The sequence below is a fragment of the Pyxicephalus adspersus genome, chromosome 4, assembly GCF_032062135.1.
Source record: "Pyxicephalus adspersus chromosome 4, UCB_Pads_2.0, whole genome shotgun sequence".
NCBI lineage: Eukaryota > Metazoa > Chordata > Amphibia > Anura > Pyxicephalidae > Pyxicephalus > Pyxicephalus adspersus.
In genome coordinates, this window is record NC_092861.1 from 146,572,986 (window position 1) to 146,591,993 (window position 19,008).

General features: G+C 40.4%; 1 protein-coding gene across 3 annotated transcripts in view; it reads right to left on the reverse strand.

The window, feature by feature from the left end:
- The window catches only part of TP53BP2 (tumor protein p53 binding protein 2), a 57,567-nt gene that overhangs the window by 8,439 nt on the left and 30,120 nt on the right, over positions 1-19,008 (reverse strand). For 2 of the 3 annotated variants that reach the window (XM_072409905.1, XM_072409904.1), the window contains exons 3-14: positions 14,957-15,104; positions 11,404-11,517; positions 8,944-9,023; positions 8,460-8,561; positions 7,779-7,950; positions 7,491-7,672; positions 6,849-7,013; positions 4,641-4,869; positions 3,749-3,856; positions 3,008-3,156; positions 1,921-2,341; positions 463-1,313 (exon numbers count right to left, since the gene is read on the reverse strand). In XM_072409905.1, the coding sequence (XP_072266006.1) occupies positions 463-1,313; positions 1,921-2,341; positions 3,008-3,156; positions 3,749-3,856; positions 4,641-4,869; positions 6,849-7,013; positions 7,491-7,672; positions 7,779-7,950; positions 8,460-8,561; positions 8,944-9,023; positions 11,404-11,517; positions 14,957-15,104 (2,721 nt within the window). The remainder of the gene's footprint in view (positions 1-462; positions 1,314-1,920; positions 2,342-3,007; positions 3,157-3,748; positions 3,857-4,640; positions 4,870-6,848; positions 7,014-7,490; positions 7,673-7,778; positions 7,951-8,459; positions 8,562-8,943; positions 9,024-11,403; positions 11,518-14,956; positions 15,105-19,008) is intronic. The other variant, XM_072409906.1, reaches the window with a different exon arrangement.

Here is a 19,008-nt window from a genome sequence, read left to right on the forward strand (position 1 = left end):
TTTAGTTTAGCATGCACCATATTTAGACCCGATGCACTGTAATTAGATCTCTGTGACAGACCTGTTGTAGCAAACCAACTCCCTGAAAACATCATCTAGCCTTTTCTTCCCCAGCCTGACTGTCCTTGGACTGTCTTTCAAATTACTGATTTTCAGTGTTTTTAGTAACTTTCAAATATGGATGCTTAGCATGTGGATGTTACATGCAACCTAAGAACACCAACTTGTCTAGACAGATCTCTACACCCAGTGTATGCATCAGGGTTGATGGCACTTAAGAGGAGTACCAAGACAGGGTGCTGTAATTTTTGCAGCACCCAGCTGGTCTCTTCCACTAGCTATGATCTGTCTGCATTGTATTGAGATGCACAAATCCAATGATGACATAATTATGTCAAATGAAAATGGTTTTATTTAAGAAATATCATTAGAGGTTTATGAAGCAAGGATAATATTACTTACAGGAGGGAGAAGGAATTGCTCTGTGATCTCTGGAGGGTGCATGTTAATGTCCTCTGCTATGTTTTCTGGGTCTCCTCCAGTGGGGTATGGGGGTGGTGGGTAGGGTGGGTACTCTTCAACGTAGGTATCTGGGGGCTGAACTGTATCCTGAGTCACCTCCACCTCTGCTGGGGATGGAACACCTGGGAATGGAACATCTGGGGAAGGAACACCTGGGGATGGAACACCTGGGGATGGAACACCTGGGAAGGGAATTCCCTCAGGAATACTGTCTGGACCTAGCTCTGGTGAAGGTATCTCTATGTCCTCAGTAAACATGTCAGCATTTTCTTCGGGTGGAGGAATGTCCAGGACATGCAGAGAAGAGGAATCTTCTGAGGGGGCTTCGGCCTCTATGTCTGTAGAGACCTGCAAACCTTGAGTCTCTGCAGAGCTCTCAGAGATCGACGTCACAGTGGTCTGTTTGGGAGCAGAGATGGTCTCCATAGCAGCCAGGGTAGTCCTCTGATACAGAAGCTTTTGTATGTTTGGCCCATTGGGTCCTTCTGGTTCTGTTATAGAGCTACGTTTCTTTAAAGGCCTGGGAGCATTGTACAGTTTCCTTCTCAGAGCCTCTAGGTCAGCATCACTCTGGTTACGGTAAGGGTTGGTTAAAAATGGCAGAAGTTTGGTAGGGCTGAGAGGACGGGGAATCCTTTCTGTCTCTGGGTTTTCGCTGCTGGATACTGGTGTCTCAGAGTCTGGTTCTGGACTGCTGGATTTGGTCTGTCCATCTACTAAAGTGTCCATTTGTAGATTGCCATTCTGCTGGTTCTGTGCTGCGGAGCCACCAATGACTGGTTTACCATAAACTAAAAAAAAAAAAAAAAAACACACAAATGGAACTGTCAGAAAAGGAACTGCAGCCAAAAGCCAAACTAAATAATAACTGCCAAAAACTGTTGTGATCAATAGAAGGCACAAAGGAATAAAAAAAACTATAAGACCTATGAAAAACATAAGGCCTTGTACAAGAGTTGGGTCTACCGTTCTACCTTTGAGCCAAAAGTAGGCATGACACATACTGAGGCATCACACTCAATCAAAAAGGTGAGAGTTGGAGGATAAAGCAGCCCACAATAAGAATATGTAGCAAACAGCAAATATCAGACAGGTATTACCAGACAGTACTTTGGGTGGGTGCTCTACAAACTGAAGCTTGTATGTACCAATTCTGTAAGCAGTTCGACAATAAAGTAAGAACCAATGAGAATATAAAATAGTGTATAATATATATAAAACAAACTTTAAAATATGGGTCCAGTGTACTGAAAATACAAGCAAGGATCTGTAGCCCAAAGTTTATACTAGAATTTTAAACTCTAAATCACTTGCAGTACCTGCAGTCCAAGTTTGCTGTACAATTCTGAGCCACAGAACCAGACAATTGAAAAGTTAACAGGTGAATGCCATTCTTACCGCTAGAAAACTGAGGACGTGTCTGAGCCCTGCTGAGGGCTCCCTGTACACTGTAGTTTTTCCCAGGTGTCTGCTGCTGTGTATACATGGAGTAGATAGAACTAGCAGCCACCATCTGAGGTTTGCGGAACTGCGGCACTGGTGGGTCTTTGGCCGGCTGAGGAGTAAATGGACGAACTGCCACTGCAGGAGGATTATCAATCTTGGCAGGTGGCGGAAGTTCCTGGCTGGAAGGAACAGGGAGCCTCTGCTGAATGGGTCCTTTCTGCTTGTTTGCTGCTGAAGTCAGCTTTGGTGGAGCTACCTCAACTTTCGTGTCAGGTGGAGCAGGCTGGGAAGCCTGATTAAAGTAAGGCAGGTTGATCTGTTTTGGTTTGGAAGGAACAGGTGGTGGAACCTTTGCAATGTTTTTATTTGCAGTCTGCAATAGAAGAAAAAAATGCATATTTTATTATGAGAAGGTAAACAATTCCAGAATTCAGAGTCCTAGGAAGTCTTTTCCATATAGATAATAAATCATCTCCGCAGCAGAACACCTAGATAACTAACTACCTGTACAGAAATCTTTTAAACTTTCCATAGCTGCTGTTACGCATTATATAAGGCAAATTATATGTCTTTCTAAAGCCTGCTAAAACCTTTCTAAAGTTTTGCTCCGACTCCTGACTGCCGTTTGACCTTTTCGATGACATCATAACTGCTGAATTCTGAACTTTTCATTTTTTTATAATTTTACCAAATATCTCCCCTTTATGGTCTTCAGTTTACAGAACACATACTTTCATCACAAACCCACCTTCACAATTTCAACTAGTCTATAGCAACTTAGGTTGAAGACATACCAATAAACCATTTTAGCTACGTTACAAAAATGATTTTGCAGTGTAGGTAATTGATGTCTACAACCAGAGTATTATTTACAATTTAATAGAAACTTTGTTTGATAAAAAAAATTCTGTTATTCGCTGATCGTCTGAAAATACAAGGTACCTGGCTGTCTGACCACAACTTCTTGAAATCAGTGGGTTTTATGCAAAAGGCACCTTATCCATTTTCACATATGAAAGAAGAGTATGTAAGTAAGTACCTGGACATCTCTCAGCAGATCTTCACTACTCTGATTTTTTCTTAATGGTCCAAGGTTGGGTGGACCAGGGGGTGGCTGAACAGAATCAAACATGGAATTAGGTCTGGTTTTTTTATCCTTGTCCCGTGCAGAAGGGTCTGTGTCTGCAGCTGTAAAGAACATATTCGGTTGTTACCAAGGTTAGATAATAGCTTTCAGATGACTAAGGCTAACTACACGTCAGATGTTTCTCTTCCGATAAACACCGCAGGGCTGATATTGGACAAACGAATGTAATGGAAGTGAAAGGTAGGGAGCGAAGCAGGGTGCCGCTCTGTCGTTCTCCCCCCTACTCTCTCCATAGAGCAGAACAGCGCTATATGTACAGTGCTCCTTCATGCATTGTTCAGTCTTTTGTCGTGAAAGATCTTTTCCAACCACAAATATTGAACGTGTTTACGCAGCCTTGTATGCATCCTCTTATCACCCCATCCCAAGTGGCACTGCAGATGTCAACACTGAACTTATATATTTCTGTATACAATATGCAATGTGGGGGGGGGGGGAATTGTGTGGTCCTCGAGGGACAGTAACATTGACTTTGTTAAATGTTAAATAATTTATCAGCACTATAAGAACAAAGCAATAGTATTTGAGAACAGGGATTACTTAGTAGAATAGGATTAGAGATAGGACACATGTAAACATAGCAAATGTCCCATGCATTAATGAAATGTTCTTGTTTTTACAGGTCTCACTTACCCTGTCCACTGGTAGTCACAGAGCCCTTAGCTGTGCCTTGACTTTCGCCATTAACAGCACTCCAATCAGTGCCAGCCTGCTGAAGTTTGATGCTGTGGACCCCGATGCCTAGAGAATAGAATCAAACATTACACACAAAGAACAGTGTTTTCATGGCTGCACAACACACTCATTATTCCTGGGCTAATCCACACACATCACATTCTAGTAACATCTCTAGAGCCAGGAAATTGCACAGAATGACTTCATGAACCCAATTTGGCTAAAGGCATTGGAAAATGCCTATGAATGAGACCGCACAAGTAGACAATTCATAAATAAAATATTTTTTAAATAGCTATGGTTATATTGGAGTTGAACAATACAAATATTGTCCTACAGCAGCAATAACAAGTAGTTGTGAACTGTAACAAATGATCGCACAAATTCAAGGATTAAAAAAGGTCTACAAATTATCCCCCCGGGAGGGACAAAAGAAACGAAAAAAAACCTAACCATAAGGAGTTTTTCCCGCTATTTTACAGTGGGAAAGTATCAACAGTTCTGGAATAGGATTTCAAAATGCACAAAAACCTTAGTTGATCCAGAGGTGACAAAAAAAAACCCTTTCTAAAAAGCACAATAATTTCCCACCTGGAGCTAGTGGCAACTGGATTAAGCCCCTAAAACACCATGTGTGTGAATTTTTAGAAATGCATTAACCCCATCTATTTGGTTGTTTTAGGTAGCGACTAATAATTTTTTACTTTAGGAACCTTTTGGTAAGATGCAGCCCTTGTTGAGAACAACAACACATTTTCTCAGCTCCTACAGACAAGTGAAAGCAAATAATAGTTACACACAAATAGAATAGTTAAGGAGGAGCAGGAGGACAGTGTAGTTCTATAATTACCAGATTGTGCTTTGCCCTGAGCAGTCTTCATGTTGGGAAGAGTCTGGGACTTCAGAGGAACATCCGGTACTTGTGTGGGAGCAGTCCCCTCCAAGTAGGCAGGTTTAACCAGCAACTCAGGTCTGGACGGCATACGTGGCATGGTGGCGGACTGAATGTAAGGACCGACAGCTGCCACTCGGCTGGTGGTAGGGGCTACCTGCTGGGGCAGATTCCCATCAGATGAAATCTAAATCAAAGAGAGGCGGCAAAGCTTTTCAACACAACACAAGCAAGAATATGGTTGCAGGGAGAAAGCAGCAAAAAAGAGACACAGGTTCACTAGGAAGAAACAAGTTGGTATTTTACACCACAAAGGAGCAGTATTTTTTTATAGTATCCTGTACTCTTAGCCAAAGAAGAATGTAAAAATGTTTAAAAATTGATGCCAGACAAAAAAGGGTATATAGCCTAAATTCCTAAGATGCAAGCTTGTGGAAAACTTGGTTAATTCCTCAAGCATTATACAGCAAGCATATAGGCAGGCTCAACAATGAGTTTTGGCTGACAACATGGCACTTTAATGGCACACATCAAGGTGCCATTAAAGAAAGCGCTATACATACAGCGCCATTCTGCTTTATGGAGAGGGGAGGGGAAAGAACTATGTTTGTGTGCTGCACTCTATCCCCTTGACTTTCATTTGGAACGTTCCTCATCCGTGGATCCACCAGGACGGTCATTCAGGCAACGGACAACGAGCCCTGTACACACGCCAGATTCTCGCCTGATATTATCGGGCGAGAATCACCTGACGTGTGTAAGTAGCCTAACTTCAAACCTTCTAATTCACCCTCTAAGGGTTATTTTTTGTCATCTAGGATTTGGGGTGGGCACTTTGAATGAGCAGATCTTGTCACTAAGGTAAAAAGGTCAGATAAAAAGTGTTTAATATTTTTAAAACAATCCTAATTCATTCAATATGGGACAAATAGAAATTACATTATTTGGATTTGCCAAATTAATTTTGTAGGTCTGTCAACAACAAAGCCTTAAGAAAAAGAACCTTAAAAACAAAAAGGAAAGGATGGAGGGCAGCAGCACATTTTTCTGTAATGAATATCAGCTTGCAGGCTCATTACACAAATACTGCGGTAATGGGCTTTGGAGGCTCAATGTTCCGATGTGAAATGATCTATTTGAAAGAAATGACAGTTCAGCAGATTGTAAACCTTTCATCATTATTATGCAAATTACAGGAGTAGGCAGGCTAGTGTGTCTTGTACCAGATATTCCGGTTTGATCCTCTTAGCTAAACAAAAAAGCAAAGTACAATCCCTTTAATAATAAGCCGCATTATAAACATTCCATGGGGTGTGATACAATAACCTACTCTCAGGAACAGCTGTGGTCTTTATAATCTAAGCAATGATTGTGTGCAAGTCACCATAGCCAGTACTGACCTCGAAAGAAAACAAGCAAGAATATTCTCATTAGCACCACACACATGGCAACTTTGGGTAGTCAAAGTGGGATATGTAATTATTTGGGTCGACTGTAATGCCGATTTTCTTTCAACCATATGACTTTTGTTGCTCTAGGAAAAAGAAATTCTGGACATCTTTGCCAACATCGGTTGAGTTGCTTAAAGGTTTGGCAGGAATTGACCATTTCAAAAGGCACAAACACTAGAAAGTTTTAGCAGAACAAAAGCAAGTGTGGTTGTCATTTATGGCCTTCTATAAAAACTCTGCATTATGCACAGATAACCCAGATCAGGCAGGTGCTGGTATTATGTGTTTTCTCCTTTGGACAATTTTGAAACCTTTGCAATTCTGAAAGCTCCCCAAAGACATGCCCGCTGTCTATGGGTAAATGCTCATGGCTTTAAAAATAATAGACAATTATTATTATAAATTTGGTTATTAGAGAATCAATTATTTTTAGTGATTAATCTGTCATAGGTACAGCCAGCCTGCCTCTTCCCATCCGCATATTAGACAATGAGGCCTTGCATTATTGTGAAGGGTCAAGAAAAATGTGAAGAAGCAAAAAGCAGCATCAAGCTAACTGCAAGTGTCTATTAAAATGATCCAGTGTTCTGCTGGGAAAGGGGGATTTGGGATGCCTTTTTTTCCCTTTATGGGTAGTAAGAAGTAATATAGGAGGGAACATGAGCAGCTATATATACAATAGGAGTATTTATATTTCTTTGAGCAAGTAACTTACTGGTACGTTCTCCTTTTGCTGCAGGGCCACTTTCTTCTTCCAGAGACGATCTCGGAGCTCACTGACTCTCTTGTCCATAGCGGTCACCTCCGAGTTGCGCTTGTTCAGACTCTCTCTCTGCTGCTGGAGCTTGGCATTCTGCTCCTGGTTCAGCTTGTTCCTCAACTGAATGAAGGCACACAACAAGAGACTCTTAAGACAGAGAACTCTAAAAGACGGGGAAGGCAAAGCTCTGCATGCTAATCCACAGGCACTGATAACACGGAAGGAAAGCTTCGAATAGCAAAAGAAAAGGGTACCTCTGCACTCAGCACACCCAGGTCTACACCAATGGGCATGGATCGAGAGTACAAAGGCTTAAAAATAAATCTCAAAAATGCCAATGGTGAACAATTTTCACAAAAAATGTTTGTTGCCTGGCCGTCATGATTCAAAGTCTTCAAATCTAATATTTTATTATTAGCAATTGATATGCAGATCAGAAGTGATTCCCCTGATATTTAAAGCAGACTGTCAGACACAGCCAGTAAAGTAGCATGTTTTTGTCTATTAGACACCAGTATAACTGATGCCAGCAATGCATTTTTTCTGATATTAGCCACCTTATATCAATGGCTACCTTCAGATACTTGATTAACTCACTTGCAGCTCCTTGTATAGTCGGTCAAGTTCAGCGACCGCTGACTGGTTGTCATGATAACCTTCAATACGCCCGTTCTTCAGCATCTCCAGCTGTCTGTTCAGCTCTTCCACTTTGGCCACAGCTACCATCAGCTCTTTCTGCTTCTGCTGGAACAGGTTATTCATTTGCTCAATCTCCTCCACTGATGAGAAAAGGAGAGAAATAAAACATTAAAATCTCCATGTGAACCAATTTTCATTTCTAATTTCCAGAGGAAAGACAAATTAACAGAGAAGATAGAGCCTCACTTAATCTGCCATTGCTGATCCTCTTTTGCTCCACGTGACCCTTCAGGGCTCGCACTTTCTTCAATTTGGCCTCCTGGTTCTCAGCGATCTCCCTTAGGCGTTTCAGCTTCTCTTGTTCGCTGGCTTGCACCTGACGCTGGTCCTGCTGTTTTAGATACTTCAGGCGCTGCTCCTATAGGAATCCAGAGAGGTAAAGTCAAGAAATGGTGACCTTAACCCTAAACATTTGCAGCACCCCTGGTGAGATCCATAGATAATTTGAATGCAGTATAATGAAAGATTTACATATTGGGGTGCCTGCCCTGCACATGACATGTCCATTTGACATGTGGTCGGGGGGGGATTTTTTGAACAGGTTATTTCCTTTAAAAATGGCTACTTTATGATATAATATGGATGTTTTGTCATATTAAAAATTATTATTATTAATGACAGAATTTATATAGCGCCAATATATCACGCAGCACTGTACAATAAATAGTGACCTTTAAAAGTGCAAGAGCCAACCATCTTTTTTAACTTATCAGGGTGCAGCAGCTCTCATTGGCTAATAGCGCAAACTGCAATTAATACTTTAACCCACTTTACTGTTTATTAGCATGTTAGAATTTCTTATATACATCCTTGTTCACTTAACACTCATTTAAATGCTTGCCTTCCAAGTTTTCCCAATGGATTTACCTTTGTAGCCAACATTAGCTGTTGGGATTCTATTTGCTGCTGCTGGCGGGCTGCCATCTCCTGAAGTTCAGCAAGGGTCATGTCCATCCTGGGACCACTTACCTGTAAACAAATACACTTATTACACAATCACATGTACAACAGGTAGGATAAAATAATATTTATGCCTGTCTTGTGACAGGCCCTACCAATCACATATACACAAATTGCACTTTAGTAGCAAATAGTACACTATGTACTATTGAGATAAAATATGCCTTTTTCTCCACACCTGGCTTAAAAACACTGATTTGCAAAGGTTGAAATACTGGAGTCCTAACTCCAGTCAACCTTTCCTAATACATTGTGGAAATGCAAATGTTAATAGTTTCACCTATCTGGTTTTGCAGAATGAAGGGCCAGAAGCGGCTGAACAGAATTACAAACATTTTCTTAGCCAAGTATTTAGCAGGTTATCTGCAGCCAGCTGACGTGTAACACTTACCCCATTTTCCATTATTCTGTCTCCAGGTCCCTTTACGCCATTTCGCTTTATGTTGGGATCGATTGCTCTCTGTCCATTACCTGCATTTAGAGGACAAAGAAACAAAATGAAAGGTCAGTACATTTACTGTTCAAGAAGATCAACACGCCCAATAAAGGTCAGCCAGAACCAGCAGTATCAGCTTGGAATGAGGCCTGAAGGAAATTCTTTGTTCCTGGTAAACAGATAAGCCACTGCTCATGATTTCTGATTTACAGTGCAAATTGCATTAACTCATTCACTTACTAATAAAAAAAAGTATTGATAGAGTTTAGCAATGATGGACCGCCTATTTTACACATAGTAGGTTCTCAAATAAAAATTGGTCAGGGAACTGCTAATTCAACTCAGGAAACAATACAAGTATAGAACAGTCAGAAGTCTGCACAATGCACCTGTAGCTTGGTTGACAGCTGGTACAACCGATTTTCATCTTTCTAGCCTTTCTTTGGTGGCACTATATCATAACTAACATACACAATGCACCTGTACTAGTGTCAGGAGAAGAGCTATCCAAGCAGCCACTACACAGAAAGATGGGAGTTGGAATGGTGGGCGTACAGAGTATGGGCCCAAGGTGACAGGAGCAGAGCAGCAAGTGCTGGGCACTTTTAATCGAGTAATCAGTTTGATTGCAAAGACAGTCCAGAGACTAAATGATCACATGGGTCAGGCTAGGAATTGTAGCCATGCAATAAAATCTGGAATAAGTATGGCAATCCCAAATTACTAGCACACTACACCCAAAGATCAGTGATTCCTAACCAGGGTTCTGTGGAGCTCCAGGCTTCCTACAGAGGTTTCTTGAGCAATTTACATCTCTCAGGCCGGTTTTACTGACTCCAATGAGTCAGGCTATCTGTAAGGGTGACATTTTTACCAATGGCCAGCGATGTATGAGGCATTCTTCTCACTGACCAACATGCTAATATACTGTGGGCTTTGTATGTAGTAATTATAGAAGGGGTTCCCTGAAGACCTGAAAGTTTTTTCAAGGGATCCCCCCACATCAATAAGGTCAAGAAAAGCTGCTCTACATAAAATATGAAGGACAAGTTGTTCTATTCCAGTATACGTATTACAATAGTTAACTTTGCCAGGACTGTAAGCGTGCAGCGACTTCTACAAACATATTCTTTGCTCTACTTTTTCACTGTCATTGGTTATCAAAGCACCGTCCCCGGCTTCATTTCATGTATACAGGCAGATAAACCTGTCTGTATGGCTCATTGAGAGTCATATGTTTGTTTATGTATAAATTGCAAAAAAAACTAAATGCATGAAGTGAAAGAGGAGGCAGAAAAGGCGCTAAGCATATTACGTGACAAAACAAATCTTTTCTTTAATTATGAGAATACATGATATGTGATTCATTGGAGAGATTAATACATCTCCATTTATCAGAAGAAACACAGGAAGGAAAACAAAAAATACTGGAAGACAAGCAATTGGGTGTTACAGCTTAATCAAGATGACTCCGCATGGATTAAACAGCTGCAAATGACTCACACTTGGCCTAAACACCTTTCACTTTGACCAAAGTGACATGGCCGGATAAAAAAAAAATGAAAACAAAGCAGGAAAGTTTTTCCTTCCTGTATCTCAAAGTTTAACTTAAAGCTAAACTAAAGTTTTTTTACTTTACATAAACAGTAGCCAACCCTTATATATAACATAAAAAAAACAGGTTGCAGCACCACCCCTTTAAGTTTTGATCAAGAATGAATGAGAGTGCAGAGCCCTCCCATTCCAAGAGGCTCTGGCTGATCCTTTTGCGCATGCTCAAACATGCACAGAAAGGGGCATTTCTAAGGGGAAAGAGATCCTGATTTCACGCATGCGCAGTGAGATCGGTTCTCTTTTTTCCCTCTTTATAGCAGGGTATGTCACCCGATTGGGTGGCATAACAAGAGGACCAGAAAAGAAGACAGAATATAGCAGCGCCCAGCGCTTTAACTGCATAGGGTCGAAGATGAACTTAGGGCGGTGCCGGACTGCATTGAGGAAAGGTCCAGCACCCTCAGGGGCTTAAAAGTAAGTGTGCCTTTTAAAAAAAAAAAAAAAAAACCTTTATAAACATTAGGAAAAATGAGCCTAATGGTCTCTAGAGTAGTTATTCCTGACCTTTTAAACATGGGGGAACCCTTGAAATAACTTTCAGGTCTCCAGGGAACCCCATCTATAATTATAACCACAGCTTACAGTTCATTAGCATTGTGCTCAGGTCTTAGGAAACCCCTTCTATAATTACTATATCCACAGCTCACAGTATATTAATGTGGTGCTCAGTGGGAAGAATGTCTGACACTGCAGCTTTCCTAGAGAGATACAATTTTATTAACAAAACTTTAAATGTTAAGGTTTTCTCAGGTGACCTTTATCCAATGGGTACAGTTCCTTCCACTAAAGAGCTGAACCTACCTGACCCTCTGGATGGTGGACGCTCATGGCGTAAAAAGAATCGCGCTTCATTCCACTGCATTCCATATTTCTGCAGAATGTCGTACATCCGTTCATTGTCTGCTAGGGGACGTTCTGAAAAGAGAAGTAGGGATTGCTGTTAAATAAACCCAAAACATTTTTTAATAAACATTTCAGACATGGAGTCCACTCTTGGACAGGAAGCCAAAGAAATGTTACATTTTAAGGGCTTAGTTTTAAAACTGCTAGAGAAAAACTATAACTCATAACAATAGAAGATATAAATAAACCATAAAATATAAATACAAAGAGGCAGGAGACTTAAGTAATCCAACACGTCATCACTAAATTCAATTTACTTTTGGCACAATGGAGTAAAGGCAGAAAGGAAAGCGGCCCTGCCAGGCAGTTCTCACGTTCTCCCAATGAATAATGGGAAATGTGCCCGCTGAGCACTGGGCCTTGTCCTGCCAGTGGCTCATGGAGAAGGACAAAGAACCATTCTTCTGAGTGCTGCATACGAACAAACAGAGCTGTGCATCTATCATCCGTACACGCTACACACCGCTGAACTTCCTCATCTTTCCACATGATGTCCTTGTATAAGTCACAGAGGCTTCAATTGATGACCCAAGGCATGAAAGGTCTAGCTTTATTACCATTTAACCATTTGGAAAAGACAGTAAGATACACTCAAAAAAAAAAAAAACCTAAAACATGTTTAACTAAATCCTAAAAAATATTTATGCACAGCATTTTGGGAGAAAAAACCTTGGTAAAAGATAAGGGAATCATTCCTTATACAGAAATGAAAACCTCCAGGAAACTTTGGATGTGGTGAAGAAGTGAGGAATGTGTATGTATAAGATGAAGAAATTACTAAAAACCCAATAGAAAGTTGGACTTTGGGCAGGTATAAAACGTCACAAATAATGAAGCTTTGTAATCAATTATACAGTATTTATATTGCACTGACATATTACACAGTGCTGTACAAAGTCCATGTCATGTCACTAGCTGTCCCCCAAAGGTGCTCACAATCTAATGTCTCTACCTCAGTCATATGGTATTAATACAGTCTAAGGTCGATTTTGGGGGAATTTGCAGTTAGCCAATCACCTAACTGCATTTTTTTGGAATGTGGGGGACACCGGAGTACCTGGAGGAAACCCACCCAAACACAGGGAGAACAAGCAAACTCCATTCAGATAGTGTGCTAGCCGAGATTCAAATCTGGGACCCAGTGCTGCAAAGGCCAGTGTGCTAACCACTGAGACACCGTGCTGATACATAATAGGATTCTTTTAGTATAGCAGAGCTCAGGCTTAAAGAGGGAAAATCAGTGCAAAAAGCATACCAATAGGAGGAGTGAGCAGAATGGCAGTGTGAGTCTCAGTGTGAGGCTATGCTTTATATACAAAATGTTAAGAATGTGTATTAATTTAGCTTTAAAATACTTTGCACCTTTGGTTAGGTTTGTAATTGTAGTACATTTCACCAAAGATAGAGACCCAAGAGATCAGAAGGAGTAAACTCCGGTGTGCAACCCTTAGGTTTGTGGGTATATTATATGTAAAATGAGGAAGCCCTATATAGTCATTGCAAATGAATAATGGATAATAAAAAAAAAAAAAAAAAAGGTTCTTCAATACTTTACCCAACTCTTTAGGAATCCATGATCAGGCAGGTCATTATTGTGGAAGGGGACAGGTAATGTCCCTTCTGCAAAAATCCTTCCTACCTGATCGCTCTGGGTATCTGGCAAAAAGCGGAGAGCATGAGTAGCTTTAGCTTTAATGGCCGGTTTACCCAGCAATCCCCTCTTCACCTGCGCGTGATGGGAATGAACAAACTTCTGTGCAACGTCAAACCACCAAGTCAATTAAGATGGGTGAAAATCATTGATGGAAAGACAATAAAGGAAAATTGGGACACTCTGAGGGAACGGGTGAATATTGTGGGTTTAGTTCAACTTTCTGTCCTTCGTTAGGTTAGTGAGCCATCTCTTCCCCCACTGTGACTTTGGTTTAAGGAGATTACAAAAAAAAGAGAGAGAGAGAACATTGTATTCAGCTTCTCGGAAGTGACAAGAACACAGGATTACTTGGCACTATTAGCAGTTATTTACAGTATATACTGAAATGTTAGGGAAGAAAGAAAACCATAATCTAAGAACCGGTATGCTGCATAGGATCACATTGTTTTTGTCCTTGGGTCTAAAGCTCAGAAAGGAAAACGGCTGATTACAAAGTCTGTGTTACCTACTAATCTAATCTTCCAATTTCTATATTTAACACAACAACAATATGGAAAAGGAAGCAGGTAGAAGAGCAAAAAGCCACAGAGAAATTATTTTCAGGTACATTAAGGCAATGCTGATTTTGGGGATCTCTAAATATACATTTTAAACAAAAACAACATGGTAGGTAGCTATTGTCAGCACCAGTAGGTTTTTTCCTTTCCCTTTTTTTTTAGGCGCAGGTCTGTTTAAACTTAGCAATCCTAAATTTAGAATGAAAAAGTTCTAAAAACAAAAATGTATCATCATAATTAAAAGTATTTAAAACTGAAACAATTCACATCCTTCCTGCTATAAAGAAATAGATCTACCCCCTGAACCCACAGACGCACATTATACCTCAGGGGACCTTTCAGCTAATTGCCTATCCAAAACCACCAAGATAACCCAGAACATAAAACATATTATGGAGCTCAAAAAAAACTTTTTTGGTTTCAATATCATCTATCAGGTTTTAATGGTGTCCCTTCTGAGAAGATTTACTCCAACACAGAAGCACAGATGGCATGGCAGGAAAACGAAAAATGGACGTGATTTTATTATCATTTAGGAATTCTTAGTGGGGACAAAGTATATTTTTGCAGTTGTAAATGCTGCTGAGATATAGCAAAAGGTTCTTCTGAAAGCAATCTTCTATACAAGACAACGAGAATAAAATCACATCAGTGAACCAATATATTTTTAAGGATAGATACAAGGATGAATTACTATAGATTAAGTGTACAATAAAGAAACCCTTGGCCCAGATGAAGTATACTAAAGTCTTTTTATATTGTGAGCAAGCAGTAGAAGCATCTTAAAACAAGCCCTAATTCACCCCCGCATTGATAAGTATCCAGGAAAAGTCTTTAAAAATCACTTATAAATTGGAGGAATTTGAGAACCAAATGTTAGCACCCCTCCAAAGTAAATATAGTGTATCTAAGATTCCTGAGATACTCAAAGATCACAACAAAAATTCTAGAGTTGGATTAGTGGGCTTCCGAGAACAAATAACTTCAGAAGCATAGAAACTGGTTTGTTTAAAAGCTTTTAGGTTGGGTCACAGTTATGTGCTATGCGGTGATGCATTGCAGGTGGTCCAGCATGGTGTCATTCAGAAAGGTACATCTCACCAGTTGTTATTATGTACTGCGTAATGCACCAGATAAATAGGTGGTTACTGCTTTTCAGAATATAGAAATGGTTTAATTTCCATCGCCTGGGTGCCATTGCACTTTAAATAGGTGTTTTTATTTTCCAAGGAGTTTATACCTGAACCACGCCACACTTCGGACAAATGGCACTCCGACTCTCCTGGTTCCTTACAAAGCTCCACCACATCTCTGCAAGTGGTCTCTGGAGTAACGGGAACCTCGGTAAAATGTTGTTCATTGTTACTGAGATGCACCGTAAGAAACATCTGTAAAAGAAAAAAAAAACAGAAGTTAGGACAATGAAAAAAAGTACCATAGAGCTGCATATAGAAAGTCATCATGATAGGAATGAGTCCATCCGATGCTCTTGCTGGCCAGCTATTACGTTTCCAGTAATCTCCACAGGCCCTTTGAGCTGGGCGCACCACTCGGCACTTTTCAGTAACCACCCGGTTGAAAAGTTGGGTCACAATACAGGACCTGCCATCCATCTACAGCTTCTTCCCACCCAAATTGTAGGTTTTTCTAGGGAGAATACTGCTTTATATACTGTGATCTCCCTCAAAATAGACAAAGTGTAGCAAAAAGACATTTTCAGATGCTGGTACACACATTGGTTACAATTTAGAAATAATCAACCGTATAAATTAGATGCTGTTCATGTGTGATCTGGAGCTGCCTGGCCCACAAAACCTAAATCAGCAGATTTGAAAATGTTTTGCAAAAGAACAGTTAAGCAAAGAGTAAAAAAAAACCTAATGTTTGTAAACACATCCACAAACTGTACTGTATTTGAATCTTTTAAAAGCACAAAAAGTATAAACGAGAACGGTTCAATGTGGAAACCAATAAATGAAGAATCCAGAAGCCAATGATTCCAATAGTGAGACCTTTTAAAGAGATGGAAAATTTGTTTTCATGGACAACAATATAAAAGATAACAAACAGAAGCTTTAAATGAACAGCAAACATTTCCTTAAAGTTTTCATTATATATACACAACTCAGGCCAATGAAGTTTTTCTTTGCCGCATTTGCCATTACTGCAGGTATACCCTGCTCTGTATAAACAGTGAGCTGTATATACAAATAATAAGTAATACGGGAAGTATTTGCTCTCGTTCAGCTGCATGGTTTAAACAAATATATATGAGCTGTGCACACAAAAGATTCAAATGACAAACCAAGGAAAGGAAAAAAAAAAGTAAATATACAAGCAATGTAATTGGATATTGCAGAAATCCTGCACAGCTGACACATGTACATTAAACCATGGAAAATATAAAACAAATTTCCTTTAGAAAATTACCTGGGTTGGTTTATCACAAAATCACATATTGACATAAAGCCTGCGGTCTATTGTAGTCACCTTCAAACCTCCCATCGCTTTGATGCTGAAATCACTAGACTGCAGCTGAAGGGGAGAGTCTGCAATCTCAATGTGATCTTTAACAAAAAGCACAAATGCAAGCTCCTATAGTGCAATTTTCCATGCCAGGAAGGAGCAAAGGTAAAGCCACAGCACGCCAAAATCTCAAAGGTCCACTGAAACCCAACGGTTGCCAATACTTAACTGACTGACCATACTATATAGGACCCCATTCAGTAAAACTCTCCCCTACTAGATTGTAAGCTCTTCGGGGCAGAGTCCTCTCCTCATGTTTGTATTAGTCTGTCATTTGCAACCCCTATTTAATGTACAGCACTGCGTAATATGTTGGCGCTATATAAATCCTGTTTAATAGTATTAAATAATAAAAGGTCTGTACAATTCCATACAGATGGAGAGCAACAGCCACCTAAAAATACATTTTAACTTGAATGCCGACTAGTATGGAGAGTGACCTACTTTGTACTTGTATCTGTAGCCTGGGGTGTGGACGAGATTCTGCTGCTGGTTTAGCACCCTTAGCAGGTTGTGCAGCCTGAATAAACCAGAAGTGGAGATCTTTTTCTTTGGTGCTCAACTTCAGACAGATTCTAAAAGGAAAGGTTCAGCCTTTCTTCAGGATTGAGCGATCCCTATGCAGCTTTAGGCGGCTGGCACCTTGCAAGGCGCTGGGTCACAAACAAAGAACCAGCCTCTGCCCATATGAAAGCTGATGGCAGTGAGCAGTACTGGTACTGCTGACCCCATTCATTCTTTATGGGGCTGCTGCTGAGAAAAACTACATGTAACGTCTCCGCAGAGGCAGCGGTTCCCTGGCATTAGGAAGTGGTCAATGCATAGCAACCTCATGGCCAGTGTGAACGTCGCCTAACTCCTAACTGTGGATAATATTGCTGCTGAGCAAAATGGTCTGCATTGCAGCCCCATTTACATATGTCAATGCAGCATCCATGCGTACACAGAAATAACATGCGTTTGTAAAAACTCATGCATCGTAATACACATCACATGTGTTAGTGCACAGCATATATTCATAAATGGCACCCCAAATTCATCACCCCATTGCTCCCTTTGTTTCTTAAAGAGAGGCATAGTGGGGCATCAGGCAGATTATTCAAATAAATAAGCTGACCTAACAATCTGAGGCAAAATGCACAACAATGTGTGTTCTTTCTACCAAGACATAGCACGGCATAATGTGAACAGGCCTTTGGCTTTGCAATGTCAAATAGGAGGAAAATCAGCACAATGAGAATTCAGGTATCTGCATAATTATTTGTAACAATTTCTCTTTAGGTTTGTACAGTTAAAGCGTATAAATAAAAATATGGAACAAAAATCTATAGATGTTCTTTAAAGTGAAGTTTTAATTACAAGACGAGCCAACTTTAGGTCACATCACCCATTTATCAAGGACAAGTGAGCGGCAGTTAAACGAAGAGCTTGCATTTTAGCCATTGGAATCATTCAGCTTGTTGTAAATTGTTGGCAGGAGCACAGCAATTAATGCAGATATTTGGACACATATTTGCTGCGAGGACAAATGTTCACCTACAAAAGACTTTATATAAAAATAACCTTGCTACTCAGCACATATTATTGTATGAAGTCAGCCGTTCTGCGATTGCAGGGACAAGTCCCAACGCTGATCAATGGCGCAGGAGGTCCAGAGATTGTGCAAGAAAGCCTAAAGGGACAATCCAGTCAGTCAATCATGGAAGCAGTGGGGAAGACACGGGACACCTGGTTTTTGGAGTCACTCAACTTTTACAATGCTCCAAACTGTCTGTATAATTCAATCTAGTGATCTCCAGCTTCATATGCTTTCACCAGTGAAGCTGGGTGATCCAGCAAACCTGGAATGGATCTGGTCAAGGATTGAAAACATTTGCTAACAAATAGCAAATTATTACACAGTATTCATATAGCGCCAACATATCATGAAGTGTTGTACAAAGTCCATAGTCATGTCGCTAGCTGCCACTCAAAGGGGCTCACAATCTAATGCCCCTACCATAGCCATATGTCTTTAATACAGTCTAAGAACAATTTTTGGGACAAGCCAATTAATCTTACTGCATGTTTTTGTAATGTGGGAGGAAATCGGAGTACCCAGAGGAAACCCACGCAAACATGGGGAGAACCTGCAAACTCCATGCAGATAGCATCCTGGCTGCAAAGGTCAGAGTGCTAACCACTGAGCCACCGTGCTGTCCAAATTACTTTTAGGAAATCCATTCCAGGTTTGCTGGATCACCCAGTTTCATTAATGAAAGTGTATCCCCTCCAGCCTTGGAGAGCTATGATATATCAGGCCCTATGTGTCAATGCAGCTGCCTGTAGCCTCCACTCCTGGGTGGATAATATGGGGTAACAATGAAGCAAACACAATAAATAGAGACATGCCTGTTCAACGTGTGTTGACACCTATAGCCTCCACCGTGGGCCCATATTATGTGATAACAGTTCAGCAAGAACAAATGATGGTGGCATATCATGGAAACACCTGCACAAGGACCTCTATAGTATTTCCATGTTAAAGATGACAAATGATTTTAGTGACTTGACACGTCACCAAATTCCCCTATTTTCTGCTTTTACTTACTGTAAATTACAGCAGCAACATCAGTGCTATAAATGTTCCCACAATTGCCTGCAATTTTGTTAAACTGTTATTCTCAAACTCTAAAAATAGCACAGGAGGAACACAATTTAATCATAATTTATTTCTGTCACTTATGTGATCTGGCGTGAAACCACATGTGATGACCCCCCACCCCG